The sequence below is a fragment of the Liolophura sinensis genome, chromosome 6, assembly GCF_032854445.1.
Source record: "Liolophura sinensis isolate JHLJ2023 chromosome 6, CUHK_Ljap_v2, whole genome shotgun sequence".
In the NCBI taxonomy this organism is placed as follows: Eukaryota; Metazoa; Mollusca; class Polyplacophora; order Chitonida; family Chitonidae; genus Liolophura; species Liolophura sinensis.
The window spans coordinates 18164282-18182957 of NC_088300.1; the positions used below are offsets into that span (position 1 = coordinate 18164282).

At 38.1% G+C, this 18676-nt stretch overlaps 2 protein-coding genes across 2 annotated transcripts; one reads left to right on the top strand and one right to left on the bottom strand.

The window, feature by feature from the left end:
- Positions 1-1741: 1741 nt before the first annotated feature.
- Positions 1742-9294, bottom strand: LOC135469230 (ras-related protein Rab-4B). Its single transcript, XM_064747819.1, has 7 exons — positions 9205-9294; positions 6282-6362; positions 5621-5735; positions 5220-5282; positions 4120-4274; positions 3735-3830; positions 1742-3106 (listed from the first exon to the last, which is right to left on the bottom strand). The coding sequence occupies exons 1-7, from the start codon at positions 9218-9220 to the stop codon at positions 2997-2999; spliced, it is 636 nt and encodes a 211-aa protein (XP_064603889.1). The 5' UTR covers positions 9221-9294; the 3' UTR covers positions 1742-2996.
- Positions 9295-10492: 1198 nt separating this feature from the next.
- Positions 10493-13053, top strand: LOC135469130 (uncharacterized). The gene is made up of 2 exons (XM_064747663.1): positions 10493-10620; positions 11670-13053. The coding sequence occupies exon 2, from the start codon at positions 11738-11740 to the stop codon at positions 12713-12715; it is 978 nt and encodes a 325-aa protein (XP_064603733.1). The 5' UTR covers positions 10493-10620; positions 11670-11737; the 3' UTR covers positions 12716-13053.
- Positions 13054-18676: the final 5623 nt, after the last annotated feature.

Genomic DNA, 18676 nt, shown 5'->3' on the forward strand with positions numbered 1-18676 from the left:
AATTTCAGATGAACACTGCCTCCAGCTACATAGAAGTAGTTAGCACACATTTACAACTGCACCAGCTCAAATAGCCAAGCCACAGTACTGGAGAATATTCACACAACACATCTTTCATACACCATAACAAACTTGAGGAATCATTTATGTGAAGCATCTGTATGCAACAAATTGTAATCTCTCATTAACTCAACCCACCCCATCCCTTCCCAGTTAAGTGTACAGAAAACTTTATAGCAAGCCAAAAACTTGAATCTACCCCCAAAATTGTAAACCTAGTTGCATTCACTATTAATTCAATACCCTCATTTTGAAGATTTTAGACCTTGGGGACACCCTTCATGTGCAATTCTAACAGTAACTACTGCTAAGTGTTAGGGCTGGTCATCTGAATACACAAATGAGATTATCATATAACAAAAACATGCATGAATTGTCACATTATTTTGATTTTCTGTAGAGACAAATTCAAGCTTTCTATATTATGGCGAAAAAATGCATAAAATGGCATACTCAATCAGTTTAGGCTGTTATGTGTGACTCTCAAATGACATACAATATATCAGCAATTAAGTTTGCATGATTAGGTCTTTGTACACATATTTTGATGTAATTGCTAGCCAGATATATGCCCAGATGTTATTGAACACCTAACTGATTCCATTCCTCACAAAACAAGGACAACACTGTGACATAATATACATCCATATCCAATAATGTATAATGTACTTGTAAACACATGTTGACAGAAAGCAATGTTAAGCATGGCTGATACAAACAATGCCCAGATAACCAAGCCAAGTCACAGACATGCACAGTCAATGCCTCATGGATGTGCTCATTAGTCTACGATTAAAAATTTGTCTTCGAGAAGCAAACACACTTTGCACTACCTTATACTACAGATGATATGCTGATCAGATCATACAAATGAATGTACATGAACATGTGATAAATTTCTACAAACTAAAACCAACAGTGTAAAATTCCCCCCCCCCCCCCAAAAAAAAGCAATTAACAAAGGCATATTGGTGTTATTTTTTTTTCAAAATGTGAAGTCACTTGATGTTCAAACAAGCTAGCTTGCATTACATGGGGATTCAAGTCACATTAGAGTACAAAGAAAACAGGGTGCACCAAAGGCCATTAAAGACAAATGCCTGTAAAAAGAAATTTTACAAAATTACAGCAAACAGCAGTCTACCAAAGATTATACCGGACATTTTTTTATGAAATATGAGAGAGCACATAAAATCATTAATGGCCTTAACGATTATACCCTGAACAAATTTCAGATTCTGAATTCACCAAACAAAAACAACTTCATATTAACAAGTAAAAAAAAGAACAGCAGTAAAATAACATTTAGTAAATGTATTCTTGAATACAAAACAAACATTTCAAATGAAACTAACCAAAATCAATACAAAGTAACATGGGGATCCAAAAGCATGATTTTTCTCAAGCAGAGATGTTCTTCAAGTTCCATGAATCACCAAACTTTTTTGCACAACTTCAGAAAATTCCAATACTGACATTACCACACTTTGTGCCATTTTCATCTTGAAATGAAGGGGTATTTCTAATACCATGGGGTTTACTTACTTGCTATTTGTGCTGAGTTGCAGCTTTTTGAAAAATGACACCCAATAATACAGATGAAAGTTATTTGCCCTCAAAATTCACCTGAAAAAGTGCACTTCTAGAGGCTAAGTCATAATATACTTAGTTTTGGTACTGAAACAATTTTTCCAGTATGATATCCTACCTTCTAAAAAAAAATTCTCAGACGACCTTTCTACAGGTGACAGAACTCTCAGAATCCAGCGAAATGAGTATCTTAGACACGGACGAAATTTTAGGACACACTACAGTTACAATGGAAACAATGCAGTTTCGAGCTATAAGCCCCAGGTAGAAATTTGTCCGCAACATTTCCCCAAGAGATGAGCAGTATAATAAATAGCCTCCCCCACACAGAATAAACATCTGTCTCAAATCAATAAAAGGTCATATCGTCAATGTTAATCGCACTGTTCACATTGTAAACACAAAGATGCAAATCATAACTAATTCACTTGCTCAATATTCTCTGAAAATGAAAAGGTGTCTGACGTTTTTGAAACAATGACATCAAATAAATCTCACAAAAGTTAAGACATGAAATGGAAAAAAAAAATCGAAGTCTTAAACAGTAAACTAGATCACAATGAAGTCCACGAAGGCTTGGTATATATGTATATATATTACAATCAATATAATGTTTGCTATGGTGTATATCAAGCCAGTAACAAGCCTGTATTATAATGCAAAAAGTGTTTGCCCAGTTACTATAATACAACATGTCACATGAGATGGTATATTACAGCTATGTACATAGACAGATGCAAAGCCTAGCACAGCAGACTGGGGTCCCAGGCCAACAGCTACCCAGGCTCAGCTGTTCACTGCTTGAATCCTTCTCATAATCACACAGGTTAAACTTTTGAGTTAGTGTCACCATTAATACATGACTACAACCATGATACAGAGCCTGCTCAAATGAAACGACAGTAAGCTATGCATAGCAAACCATATGAAATTAACCCTGCCTTCAGATAATGGAGTATAGTATATAAAAGTTGCCCTAAACTTCTTTCTTCTACATGTCAGAACAAGTCTGAACTTTCAAAAATAAATAAAAGTAGGTACAACACAAAGGTATACATAAATGGAATGTTAACTTAAAGTTAAAGCAGTGCATTAAGAAGTGTTTCTGCTGAAAATGACCGCAGCAGTGTACAGCTTCCCCTGGGCAGAGACTGGTGCCATCCCCCCCAGCGCCTGGGTCTCTGTGTAATATAAGTACAGTCCTACCAATGCTAGGTTACAGCAGCAAGGCTCACACCTGCTGTGCGCTTATGTACAAAGTTCACACTGAACAGTGAAGAATCTGCCTGTCATCCTGTCAGCTCCCTCATCCAGCCTTCGCCTACACTCAAACCCTGAACACGATGTCAGCATGCGCAGTCTGGGCGGCGAGTTGTGGTCTGATTCCGCTGCAGGCGTCTGAGAGATGCGTCCCCATACTGTATACCTGAGCCAATACGCTCAGGGTCCAATTCACCTGGGTGAGATTTATTTTATTTATTTATTTGATTGGTGTTTTGCACCATACTCAAGAATATTTCACTTATACGGCGGCAGTCAGCATTATGGTGGGTGGAAACCGGGATGAGCCCGGGGGAAACCCACGACTACCCGCAGGTTGCTGCACCTGGTAGAGAAAGGTAATCACTGACCTGATCTGACCCGATCTTACCTAATGATCATGTAACCATGCTCATTTAAATCTGGCCAATCCTACAGGTTCTAAAATACATACATGGAAACACTGTTTAGATAGGTTTCCCTATTCCTTATAATGAATATGAGGTTTGTAACACTCGAGTTCAAATTTCGCCAAAAGCCAGGGTAAAAATGATTTCAAATATATGCATTCATCAATGTCTTGTCCAACTCTACTTGGAACGTTCATTACAGGTCTTAACTAGGATACTCAATTTGGAACATTCGTTAGTGTTCTACCAGATTCTATATTTGAACATTTAGTTACGTCTTACCAGATTTTAACAGAAACATTTATCAATCTCTAATACCCTATTATATGTGTATCATACAGCTATATCTTACCATATTCAAACACTCATCAACATCTCTTAAGATTGAATGTGAAAAATTAATTGATGTCTTACCTGATTCTATTTTTGTGAGAATTGATCGTGCACATTTCAAAAATGTCTCCTCTACATTTTCTCCCGTGAGGGCACTTGTCTCCAGGAACATCAACTCTACAAACAGCACAGATCCATGTGACAACCACTGCACGGAAAACACAACAATATTACAGGACATACGCAAAGGCCAAATGATTAGCGAATATAGTGTATCCACAATGACTCAATGTTACAGGTTTACCCAAAGATGCATGTACACATGCCTGTATGAACCAGAAGTACTTTAAACTGAAACCAGAACATGGCCCTTAAGTATGTGTTGAGTAATTTTGTTCACGAACAACTGGATGTGGCAGTGATTTTTTTCCTTTTTTTTTTCTTTTTTTAAAGTGAGCCACTTTACCATTTTCCTGAGCAAAGCGACTGGCTTCCAGAAAAGTTACTTCTCTTTCTGCCTCCAAATCTTTCTTGTTTCCCACCAGTATGATGACGATGTTTGGACTGGCTAAGGTGCGGGCGTCAGCCAACCAGTTAGTCAATGCATTGTACGTGTCACGGCTAGAAACAAAACAATGAATTACCTCCATCACTACCCATACAGGTATAACATGATATCATTTTAAATGTATATATTGTAAAGCCCCGTCCAGACTGTCCAACATCGTTCAACTTTTGTTCACTCAGCAGCAAGGTGAGACACTACAAACACCACACTACAAATCAGATAGGTTAACACTGTCCAACACTGTTGTCCTGTGTTGAGCTGTTTTTTTTTTTAAATCGGAGGGAATTTTTCACCTTTCTCTCCAATGCATGAGACACAGTGATTTTCTTTTGTCTCTGTCTGTGTACTCTTAAGAGACAGTGTTATACAGGCAAGGGTATTTTTCATACTCCTGTATCAATGAAACTGTCTCATCATGCCTTAAGACGGTCACATTATTTCTATATGATTGGTTACTTTCATTCAACTTGACTTAACTTGTTAATAAAAAATACACATGCATATTTCAGATTCAAAAATGTTGCTGAGTGTTGTTGAACAGAGTTGAAGAACCCGCCCAGACTCCTCAACATGGCTCAACTTGTTGACTCAACTTCAAGTTGACTCTCGTTGAATGAACAAACATTGAGTGGTGTTGGATAGTCTGGATGAGGCTTTAGTTTTTTACACTCTTAAAGATCCCACACCTCATGTTATGTCATACACTCAGCATATGAACTTAATATCATACTCTGAACTGGTGAACTTCTGTTATCACACCATCAGCTTGGAATGCCACAAATTCAATTTGTGAAGTCACACACTCAACTTGTGAGGGCACACACTTAACTTGTGAGATCACACACCCTACTTGTGAGGGCACACACTTAACTTGTGAGGGCACACACTTAACTTTTGAGATCACACACACTAAACTTGTGAAATCACACACCCAACTTGTGAGGGCACACACCAAATGTTTGATCTAATACACTTAATTTGTAATCTCATACACTGACCTTGTAATGTCATAGACCAGCAGAGCACCAGCAGCTCCACGATAATAGCTTCTAGTTACTGACCTGTGAATTAACAAATCAACAGCTGAAGAAAAATTCAGCAAAATAGAATACTAGTATAAAACACAGCCCACCCAAGAAGATATAAGTAGTGGAAATTTCATCTCTTGATAAGAACACATGTCAGATCTTATCTAATCAGTTTCACAGTTTGACTTCAATCAAAGCATAAAACCACATTCACAACATGGTAAGTTTTACACATTACAAGTAAATATTATGGAAGGCAGACTGACAAGACATTACCCTACTTAAACTGTGAAGAAAGGAAAAGACAACAGTTTTGACAATCCTGAAGAGTTTCTGATTTTGACCTGTTACTGTCCCCATCCCTTCCTTACCTGAAGCGCTCCTGCCCTGCCGTGTCCCATATCTGAAGCTTCACAGATTTACCTCCCACATTTACAACTTTGCTGCCAAACTCTACACCAATTGTGTGATTGGAATCCTGCTTGACTGAAACAATGGCACACCAACAGGTTTGTTTACTAGAAAAATTTCAGTCTGTATGATTAGTATTTATTTATTTTTTTTGTTTGTTTAATGTTTTATGCAGTAGTCAAGAATATTTCACTGATATAGACGTGGCCAGCATTATGGTGGGAGGAAACTGGGCAGAGCCCGGGGCAAACCCATGACCATCTGCAGGCTGCTGACAGACCTTCCTACATATGGCTGGGGAGGAAGCCAGCATAAGTTGGACTTGAAATCACACCGCATTGCAGAGAGGTTCTTGGCCGTGGGTCAATGTGCTGCACTGGCACACTAACCACCTCAACCAAACACCTCAGAAACAATTTTCCACACACAAAATGAAATAAAATCTTTGTGTATACCAAATAAGCAACATGCACTAAAATACTTCTTTTGTTACGTGAAATCGGCAGGTGCACTTTAAATGTCATCCAAAAAATATGTTGCATTTAAGCTTTAGCAAAATTCACAAGTGACATCCACAACAAGATCTTCATACAAGTTATCTACAAGTATGAATTTACTTACATTTGCTCTCAATAAACTGATGAAGAATACAAGATTTTCCAGTGCCTGCACTTCCAATGACCAAAAACTTGAACAAAAAATCTGTGGAAAACAAAGGAAAAATATATCTGTAATGAGCAAACAATAACACCATTAGCCTGCTCAAGCAGTTTTTATTTCTTTTACTAAATCTACAATCATTATGGACACTTCTGTCTGAAAAACTTAAGACAATATTTGATACACATAGAATTAAAACAATCAATGTCACTTTGATCTGGTGTGCCTGGCAAATATTATAAAATGCTTTTATGCTTTACATAAAACTCTGGAATGATTCACTAGTTTGACACCCAGTGAGATCTATTAGAGGACAAAATCTTTATCAGCAAACCTGACACATTGCCAGGTACCTGACAACACCATAAAGCTGCAAAGTAACAAACACAGTACGTGAATCATTTGTCAAGAACCTGAGGTATTCAGCTAATCAAGATATAAAACCTCACAGTAAATAGTGTGATCACCCTAGAGTACTCTGCAAAAGCTCTGAGCTACCTATTACACCATGGAAATGTCAGGTTATGTCAATATTATCCTGCAATCTGTTTGTTTTGTCAATATCTTCTCAATCAAATTACCTACAATAATTCATCTGGTACAGCATGTTACTGCAGTCACAGTGGAACACCATGTTAAAGACACCTGACCAACTATTACTTGGTCCATTCCCTTATGGCCAGACTAGAGTAAAGACTTCAAGTTTTACAGAATTTTGGCTTGACCCAGATAGGGGGAGAACCCAGGTCTCCTAGTTGCCAAATAGATGCTTTAAAAGCACAAGACCATCACATTGCGGTCTGCTTGAGTTTTCATTAAAGGATTTATTATTTATTTATAATTAGCTACTGCTGTATATGATGTTAAATTGAGAGTAAAAAAATATTGAAAAAGGGCACATCATTCTGAGTAACATGCTGCTTAAAATCACTAGATAATGAGGCTGGTTTTATGAATTTTCCGGCAACACTTTGCAGTCTGTACCAAATTACGTCATACAATTCCAACCTTTATGAGCTGTCAGACCTTCACCATTTAGTTCAGTGTTAAAAAATCTACAAGAGTGACAACAAGCATATCGAATTTCTCCCCAAAATGGTTTGTTGTTCTGCACATGATTGTAAAAACAGGTCATCGAAAAACCTTTTAGTTAGATTTTGCAAGTTTCCAGTCAACTTGGCCCTCATTCAGGCCTGGATTTACAGCACAAAGACGGAACAATTTTGTACCCACCAAAAACAGCCGCATCTGCTCTCGCCATTTTACCAACTGAAAGCTACGTGAGTAATACAGCTGAACTTGAATGATTTCACAACAGCACGTCCACAGTGGTTCAATAAATACTATAAACTGAACTGAAAACTGACAGATAGAAAAATCTCCGTACACTAACACAGTACCGTTATATGCATAGGCTATGCAGAATACCAACAATAACATGTACCGGCAGTTGTCATTGGATATGGATATGTATTTAGAATCTCTTAATCTGGCTAATAGAATGATATTTATTGTGAAGCAAGCAGAGGTAAAGAATAGTAAATAATAAGATAAAGACATGACATATACAGTGTAACACACGACACATACAGTGTAACACAAGGCATATACAGTATAACACAAGGCATATATAATATAACACAAGGCATATACAGTGGAACACACCAGAGATGCCAGAGATGACAGTGTCATACATCGGAACTTTAATGTTGTTCACTATGGGTTCAAACTGAAATGGCTTCTGTGTAGCTAGAATCCATCTTGGAAATGACATCGTTTTGATATGAATTTCCAGATTATACAAGCCAGATAGACTTGGGTCAGCCATCTTTGACGTCACCCGCTGAGTCATACAGGGCAGTCCACTGGAGATTGCAAATCATTATTATGTGTCTCAGAAGACGCTTCTAGCAATAGTCATACCATTGAAATTTTGATATCAAGATGTCGAACTGACATCTGCCATATTTCATACTTGAAGCTCAAACAAGACATATGCTTGCTGTTCAAAAATGTCTTCCGGGATTCTAGTTGACAATTTATGTTCCTTTTTTGCTTTGTATCAGGCATTAAATATAAAGGCACTTTCGTCATTGGATTTCTTTGTCAACAGTTTAATTTTCAACCAGTCAGCTCATAACTTTCCTTAGGTTTGAGTATGAAACACAACAATTTTCTGAGTTTCAATAGCTGGATTATTGTTAATAGATTATTGTCACAGGTTTTAATATGTTTAAAACCCACAGGATTCGTTTGGAATTTTCCTGCTGGACTACACTGGAACATGTGCCGGGCTCTAATCTCTGACTTGATGGGCTAGCGTTAGAACTTTCTGACATTTAGCACCGCCAAAGAAGCGGTAGCTTATATCTCACTGAAGGAAAGGCACGTGTACAGATGTTCTGTCTATTACTGAGAAGGAATTGGATAGAGCAGCTTTCAGACTTCTGCCCATAGGTCTTGAGCGCAGGAATGCATAAACGACGATAGGACTGTGACCAGTCTCACAACTTATTTTACTTTAATTATGATATAAGGGTGGCGGAACAACAACAACCCACACCCAGACATTTGAGGGTTGCTCTGGTACTGTGATCTACTTAGCAGGTAAACTGATTACGTTAAACTCAATCCGTTCACTATATAAGAGCTGATCATACATGCAGGTTTATCCATTAGGCAATCATTTCCGTTTGTGTGCATACTGTCATATGCAGAAGCAACATACTTATGTTGACGTTTTTTTCTTTCGACTGCTGTTGTTGAAAGAAAAAAAATAACACTAAGAAAACTATCCGTTGATCCGTTTCAGAGAAGCCAGGCTGCAGTATAGATACGCTACTGGATAGCTACAGATACAGATTCAAGACATAACACTGCTTACCGTAAGTTTCTGACATTTTGATAAAACGAAGATAAACCAAACATCAAATCCCTTCCGTCAACCATGGACTACGCAAGATGGCGACACAAGTATCACAAAGGGCGATAACTCATGTATGAACTTGGCCTTGGCTCCCCACAGAACTGCACGATAACCCAATAAGAATATACAATGACATCACCTATGAATACCTGCACATGACGAAAGATGAACACTGCTATATATTCATGGCCTTGGACCATCAGAAGTATTTCAGGATTCACAGAAGAGTGTGTCTTGAAACAGCAACAACCGGTCCGCATATGCTGTTCCCTAATTATAAACAAAATCATATAGCTATACATGTATACGCAGATGTACTTGCAGGCTGTGGTTAAGAAGTCAAAATTCCGATGGACAAATAGTATCAGTATTAAAATTGTAAGCTAATTTAGGGTACATAAAAACATACTGATATACATTTAATGTCGAAGTTGAGAAAATCCACGTCACATATGCATGAGTTCGAATCCGACAATGTTACGTAGGCCTATGGTACTTACATTAATTTTATCCCCCACCCCGGGGATTGGTAGCATTTCTTATGTCCACATATTTCTGTAATAGTTCGTTACTGACAACCAAGTTATTCATCAGTCAGTACATTCGCACTGAATAGAACAACCATTCAGCCAATAATTAAAAAGTTAAATCCAGATATTTAGCAAATTTGATCGCGTTCTGAAGCCATGCTCAGATAGAGTATGGGCGATTAAACTATGTCATTCATATGTATCTTTTGCACGTATATGTGGTTACATTTATTTTCTAATTTATTATATGCTGATAATCGCCAATGTAAGTTACAAATGTTTTAAATGGCTTTCACACTGATTACAAATTAAATCTCTGCGATGACTGTTTCACACTAACATGTGACTTTTTTATCGTTTCTAATTTATCATATGGCAGTGCGGATCGATCGATGAGGACATGGCGGTTTTTGGACGCACAAGTCAGGTCCTGTCTGTGAGGAGGTTGGTCGCAGTGTACATGTATACATACTTTATGTTTCCAGCTGAGTGCTTATGTACAGCATAGTCTCAATATACAGGCACTGTAAAGCACTCAACACGCGTGCTCCTTGACAAACCCTCTTACACTGGTATGTACATGTACAATAGCGCCGACCCCATTCAGCTTATCCTGATAAGTGTAGAGCTTGGTCACTTAATATGCTTACTGCCAGAATAGTCCTAATGCCATTTGGCAGCCAACGTCTTGTGAGAAGATCTATATCGAAAGACCGACAAGCTGCGATCGAAGAAATGTGAACAGAAAGAGGTGTTCAGAAGTGCAGAAGTGTTCAGCTCAGATACCGAACAGGAAGGAGTGTTACAGAGAACCTACAAGGGCATCAAAGGAACATTTACTCAGGTGAGAGACGGTATTTACCTGAGGAATAAAAGATGGGACTGCCTGTATATTGTTGGTGTGAACGCCCGGGACATCGACCAACTTGTACATATAGCAAATTCCAATCATTATATGTGCATTGATATATATTGAATATACCTTGACGTTTGTCACACAGTTTCTGTTGATATATTTCATACATTACAGACATAAATGTTTTAATGTGCTACTATATACTTGCATTTTAATGAATATAATGTAATGCCGATGAGTGTCGGCAAAATTGTTTTATTTATATATTCAAGTTACATACTACACGACTGAGTGTTACATGCATATGATTATGAAACTGATATATATCCATAATATATTTAAAGGGTTTATAAGTATATGATAAAGACTGTTGTTAGTCGATTGTAATCAAAACATCAAAACATTAGTCTGATCAAAATCGATCTAGTATAATATTTCATTTGCTGATATTTGGTAGAAGTTTTCTTCGACGACCAGTGCATATGCTTTAAAGGTCTTTACTAAATATTGCCAAGAGAACTGGCACGGACAAAGTGACATTTTCATTATATTTCATAGACCACCCCTAATTATTATGGCCTGTATATAACAACAAACTAGGTGAAATTTTCTTCAGTATGAGAGTTAAGTATGTACATGCTATGACCAGAACTGGGATACTATCGCAAACTTAATCACCAGGTGACAGCTTAGCTAGTTCTATTATCAGCATGCAATGCGTTTAAAATTGTTACGAGGGGACTTGGTTGGTTTTTACAAAGAGGTTTGTAAGCATAAACGTCTTGATGGATTAACCAGGCGAATGTAACAATAGAAACTGACAATGTAAACGCTCTTTTATGGAATTAAGGGTCTGCGATCTGGCTTCAAAAATATCTTAAACATTACTAATATAGCGTTTTCAAATGCAGAACACTAGCCAAGCTATCGGGCGCTACGTTAGTATATGGTATAGTTTTAAGTACGCAGAATACTCGGACTAAGTACTTGTGTTAAGTAACTATCAATCATTTACGTTCGTCTCTGATATGTTTCAGGTCAACAACGAAAGGAAAAATGTTAATGTAAACAAGTTTGTGTATTAAGGCAAAAATAGCTTGTCAAGATGGAGAGGCAGGATGATGCAAATGGGGACCAAGAAAGTTGCCCGACAAACGAGAATCTTTCCACAGGGGTTGTCTCAGTTCATAATTCAGGTGCCAGCGCGAGATCAGTAACAGACAGGAACCTGCTTTCCCGAAGTCTCTCCTTCAAACTGAGACATCGGCCTTCGCGACAATGCTCTAAAACACTACCGCTAGAAGGATCACCTGAGAACTTGTTCAGACAATGGTCAGGGACAATGACCTTTCCAAAAGCAAAACACTCCGAAGAGGAAACACTTCCCTCAATCAAGTCAACAACTATTTCTTGTCCATTGCCTAACCGGTCACCTTCTAGTCGACCCCAAACAGCTATTGACTGGGACGCCATTAGTGATGTGGTTGCCAATGACGCCACGTGTCACAAGGCTGCTATGGACGCGGTGCAGTATAAGAATGTGGGTGGAATCTTTGTACACACTGATAAATACGCGGCAGGGCGATTCACCAAACATTTCAACCATTCCCCACCTCCTTCAGAAGAGACTTTGATAATAACGCCTGATGGTGCGAGCCATCGGGCCGACTACGCGGTCAAGAGAACTCGTCACGTGGCTTGGGGGTTAAAGACTGACATGGATACGCCTGGAAAAGATGGACAAAATCGGAAAGTTGGTTTTGTAACGCCAGCCAGTCATACCGTAAGGGGCGAGAGCAATTGTCTAACTAAACCACGTTTCATATCGAGTAAAAACAAAGTCGATCATATCAACGTAAGCTGGAAAATGTCCCAAGCAGACGGATTGAAAGGGAGTGCGAAACATGAGCGGCGTCCGGGTCGCTTGTGTAAAAGCGTTCTTCCGGTGACGATAGGTGTGGACTACAGGGGGACATCTGTGTCCAAAACCAAGTGGCTTGTACCCACTCTACCAACACACGATCCTTCCCAAGTTTGGTTTAAGTGTTTGAATTTCGTCAAACAGCGAAAGACTATGTGGTGAATGAGTCGAATGAGCGTTCGGGAAGAAAACCCAGTTTTCATCTGTGCGTGGACTCTATTTTAACACTGTCACCGGTGGATTGTCTACAAGGCAAAACTGTGTTTAGTATTCCTATGATGAAACGCACTAAATAACCATTGAACATTTAAAAAATGTTCTTTTTGTTTATTTATGGGAGTGTCTAGTGCCTTCAACAGTGAAACTGCACCATTCTCTGTATTCGCTCGATCGCTTACAGCTTGTTTAAAATCACTATGTTCTAAAACTGGAAAGGTTCATAGTGGAGTCTAGCATAAAACGTGAGTGAGTGAGTGCTTGGGGTTTAACGTCGTACTCAACAATTTTTCAGTCATATGACGACGAAGGAATCCTTAGGGTGCATGTACGTGTAATGTGCCTCCTTGTTGCAGGACGGATTTCCTCCGCTCTTTTATTTAGTGCTGCTTCACTGAGACGACTTACTGAAGGCAAGTAAGCTGTCCCATCCGAGCCATTATACTGATACGGGTCAACTAGTCGTTGCACTATCCCCTTCATGCTGCACGCCAAGCGAGGAAGTTACAAATTCCTCTTTTAAAGTCTTAGGTGTGATTCGATCAAGGATTGATCCTGGATCTACCGGTCCCGAAGCAGACGCTCTACCAACTGTGCTATCCAGGCCGGTTATCTAGCATAAAGAAGAGGCCAGCCAAACTCACTATAAACAGATTTACTACATAGTTTGCAACCACTGTAGAACCCTTTTGCTGTAATGTATACGTATTTATTTATCTGACAGTCGTACTCAAAACTACATTACGAAGTATCATAGAATTACGGATAAAGGAAAGTCAAACTACGCGTATATACCAGCCTAAATATGCGAGATCACATTGTCAGATACCTATCAAACGTTGTGACACATAACCCGCCATATAAAGCTTGATTTCAGACATGCTTAAGCCAATACCGGACATTATGTACGATTTGTCACTGTGCCTACATTTGTTTTGTTTTAATCGTTAATATAGCTAAGGCCTAATATATAACCACAGCTTTTTATCTAAATGAGAACATTTCCAAAATTCCAACAAGTACATTGATTTTAGCTCTGTTTACTCTATCGTGGTGTCAAGGAAAATATAGGGAAAGGAGAAATACGTCGTAGGCTACCAGTTTAAGCTATAGTAAATATACAATGTCAAAATCAAGAAGAAGCGCGTATAGTATGCGGTATGTATGCGTAGGTGGATTTTCAGTATAGGCATATTTACTCCTTTTTATGTAAGTATAGTCTGCAGGTGCATTTTGGCAATGATTTCCTGTATCTGCATACTTGCCATTCTTTATGCATGGATATTGCAAGAAAAAAACGCATTTGGTAAAGTATTATATGAACGTGTGACAGGAACTTGGGTTTTCTTCATGTCATGTATTCATAAGATGCTGAAGAATGTTATATAGGTAGGGCTTTGTGACACTTGTGGTTATTTATTGATATCATTTGTGTTATAGAGGCATAAGAGATTACCAAAGAACATATGCAAGAGATTGGATTTAAATAGCATTAAACTTCCTTACCGCTTATCGACATTTCGAAGAACCTAGATATCCATTTTAGATATATTAGTGTGAAGTCAGCATGTATGTGTGGAGAGTTTGATCTTTTACTGCAGACTGCGCAGCCTTGGAGATTCCAGCGGATAATGGAGTTCAGCTAGCATGCAGAACAGTAGAAAGGCGTTGGTACATAGAACATATGCTCTGCCGAAAATAACAATGATAAATCCGATAAACATTAAACTAGAGATCATTCTTTTCCAAACTGTGTTTATCTTTAATCACGGTTACATTGGCATGAATAAAAATATACATCATCTATACATAAGTATATAGTACATGGGCAAACCGGGTTCTTGTTCCTATAGCCTATAGACGCCTTCAGACTGGGACGATATAATGTTATACTGTATAAGCAGGGAGACAACTGTGATACATATAGTCATGAATGCAACATTAACATGTGTTATACATCCTGGATACAAGTGTATCAAGCACCTGGGTACGCCTTATTCCGGAATACAATGCCCACACATGGCTCGCATCTGTGTAAAGCATGCTTCCTGTTGTTTGTTTTTATAGCATGTATCCTTATTCACACATGCATTTGATTGCGGCATATTTCATTTTCTTATATGTGAACAGAAATATATTGGTGGCAAAAATCGGGCAGCCCAGACGAAGCTTCACTGTGCGCTGAATAAGACCTAAGCATTATTCAGGTTCAGGGGGGGGGGGGGAGCGGTGGTTCCTCAGGGTTCCCATGTATGTGTTTTCTAAACTCGTACATTCTTGAAACGCTTGAAATGTGGAAAATGTATGTGCAATTTCACAGCAAAATCTACCGATAATTTAGTTGCTAAAATTTTTCAGAGTAAATTATATATAAATACAAGGGTAAATACTTGTGTGCCATACGTGAATTACGAAGGTGTATGCTATTTAGGCCTACATATATAAAGTTAACATAATACAGACTTATATATTTATATATTTGCTCTATATTTTGTAATAATACAGCTGATGCATGTTCAGCTACATCAGTTATATACTGTTATGTGTTTTACACTGGAATTATGAGTTATTTTCACATTTTACAATGACAATAACTACATTTGTAGTAAGTTTCTAAATTGATCCCCCCCCCCCACCCAGAAATTGTTCGTTAGATCTTAGAGGTTATAGGGCCCCACTCCTCCGATCGTTTCCCTTGGGATGTGTTCCACCATAAGTGGAATATTCTTGAATAGGGCATAAAAAAACCCCAACTAAACAAATAAATATATTTGTTTGTACATGGATACGTCTGTCGGTACAAAAACCCGGCGCACACATGCAACCTTATACACCGTGAGCACAGTTATAGGCCTATTTGTCTGTCTCTGTAAGCAAAAATTGTCCTCCTGGATTTCATCCGATGTATAGAGCCATCTGAAATAACACCATCATACTTCCTTACGTCGTTCTTTGAAGTTAATATGATAATAAAAACACGGCTGTACATTTGCATGAGGGATTCATAGAGAACAGATTAGCCATTGCAATAAATTAAGTAAGCATGCTACATGTGTTGATATTTCATATAACGCCATATAAGGCAATGTGATTTACGAGGACAGTTACGAGAGTACTCTCTTACTTACCTCGATAACCATTATTTTTGACTTCCTGTTCATGGACTGTTGAAACATTTCAAAATGTTTAAAGAGTATATTTATAGTGTTTATCCCCATACATCGCTTTCTACTAAGCTATGACTTATATACGATCGCCTTACATTTAATAAGGCCTTATTATATAGGTTTACAGGCAATCTGTCGATGTTATACTGCTTTCATAGGAACTCTAAATGAAAGACTATGGTTTTAAGAAAAATGAAAGTTGCGCTCAAAACATAAGAACAAAATTCACGTTTGATGCATATTTTATTATACCTCTTAATAACCTTCTAAATTTGTATGCTTTTTTTGTTTTTTCGCTTGTGGTCAGACATTTCCGTTCAGCAGTGAACTTACTGGTTAGGCTCCCCCCTCCCCCCCCCCCCACCAACCAACACACATTCACAGGCTGTGCATGTTTTAAATTCCCATTTCTGCTTCGAGAAAAAGTTATAGCACACTCGGTGGGCAGGCGTATGTCATCTAGCCATGCCGCTGGTATATTTCCCACCATATAGTATTATCTAAATATTTGACCTTCGCGTCTTCAAAATAATATATATGACGTCCCTGACATAAAATATCTTATTTTTTAGAAAACTTCTAAATCTTCTGGCGTTTAGGGTTTCAACCCACAAAGAGATTTTTTATTGTCTCTAGCTTGATTTGGATGTACCTACCTTCAAAGTTCTTCAATTTATCACAGTGTACAAGTGTAATCGAAATTGTTTGTCATTTATTTTCTTCAAAAAAAAAAAAAACAAAGAAAAAACAACACCCGTTTCATCCAAGTTAGTTTTAAAAACCTTGACAAAAGGCATAATATTGATCATCCGTACAGATCCCTATTGACATAATTGTTTGTTGCTCTTATCCTATCTGGCTTGTCGTTCCAAAGACATGTACAGATTAAAGTTAATTTTCCTTAAACCATACAGCAGAGCGCAACGTAGTCATAGAAGATGAATCCTTTTGGAAAGTGCCAAAGAATTAATGACCGTTGCTTATTCAGGGGCCAGTTGTTCAAAAGTGTTTTAAAGTTAATTCAGACTTAAACTTTAACGCCAGTCTTATCCCAATACAAAGTTAATGGTACTTTAGTATGGACTAAAGTAAATACCGGGATTAAGTTCTAATACACTTCTGAACTAGGCCAGTTGTAGAAAAGTGTATCAGATAATACTGGTATTGAGTCATATTTCATATCTTAATTTTAGCCAAACTCAGCAGCCAATGCAGTTCTCCAAAGTATAACAGCAGCAGTTTAAGTTCATATTTAATATAATATATTTTTTTTTCTTGGCTAAGTACAAAGTTGAAGATTTAGCTCAAACTTAAATCTAGTATTAAGTTTTAAGCCAGTTTTGAACAACCGGGTCCAGAGACTAAGGTTTCTTAACCTCAATTTTTGTATGCTTGGGGTTTAACACCGTATCTGATTTTTGTAATTCTCGTTTTACGACATACAGTTCTCCATATGTTACTGGAATCAGTTGTCCGGAACTTAATACCTAATATTTCAGTTTATTCGGCCAAGTTTACGTCCTGGCAGAGCTTAACATTGCAAAAAATTGTATGTTTTAAGTCGAAATTAAAAAAAAAAGTCTATTTGAAAGATATACCTACGAGTCCTAAAGCGCATTAACGAAAATAGGCCTACATGTTGGAGTTTATGAACTATAGGACTCCCCTATTTATTGCAGCTAAGCGTTATCTATAGACCCACAGCCCTCTCTCGGAACTATGAATCAATGGTATTTATGGAGATATACAGATTTAACAAAGGACCGAGATCCGTCTGTTGTAAGACACTCAGCGACATTCTGAATGCAGAGAAGGCCGTTCAGAGTAGTATCCAGCACACCACGTGCATACAAAACAACGTTCCAGCAGTATTGTTGTCAGGTTTGACGGTGTATAGGCTGGATGATTGTGACACGACTCCAGAAATAGTTGTATAAGCTGAACTGTGTCATAGTCGTGCTCCCTCACCTGTGCGGCATTAGTACGCCCTATTCAACCGCCTAGCTGTCTAACACGTCGTGAATACTTGATCAACTTTCCCAGTCATACAGCCACAGATACACGCATGCATGTCCAATGCAAACATGATCGGCCTGTTGCTTTAACGCTGATGTCTGCCTTGGGCATTTCTGGATCGTTGTATTGTCAGCTTACATCCCATACCCTTAAATCATTAATGAAACTACTACGTCCAAACACATGAAACAGTTTCTGCAAATCATGTATCGATTGTGTATGCTAAAGCCATTCAGGTATACGGATATTGTATACCCATGCGAAGTGTTACCATTTTCTCACTGAAAGAGTTGACTGAACGAATATGATTTAAAACCATTTTGAAGCACATTTCGCGTCAACGATAGCTATCATTTTCATCCGTAAACATGCAAGAGACCAGGGATCACGTCATTAAATTTGGCATGTTCCTTTCCGTTATATTAGCTGAAATGTGCAATAACATACCCTAAATTTACGTTGTCAAGCAATATGTGGGCCTTGTTACATTAGAAATGACAATTTTAAATTTTGACTTACGTATAAAATCGCTTTGTGAACCCCGAGACCAGAGTCTCAAGGAAAACCACCTGCCTTTGGTAAGTAACTAAAGAACGTTCCAACATGTCCACTTGCAAGGAATGATTTATATAAATATGCTAAAGATATGTTGCCAGTTGGCCCTCAAAGCCTCGCCACAAAATCTCAATATTTCGAAAACAGTGGATGCAGGATACATAATGGA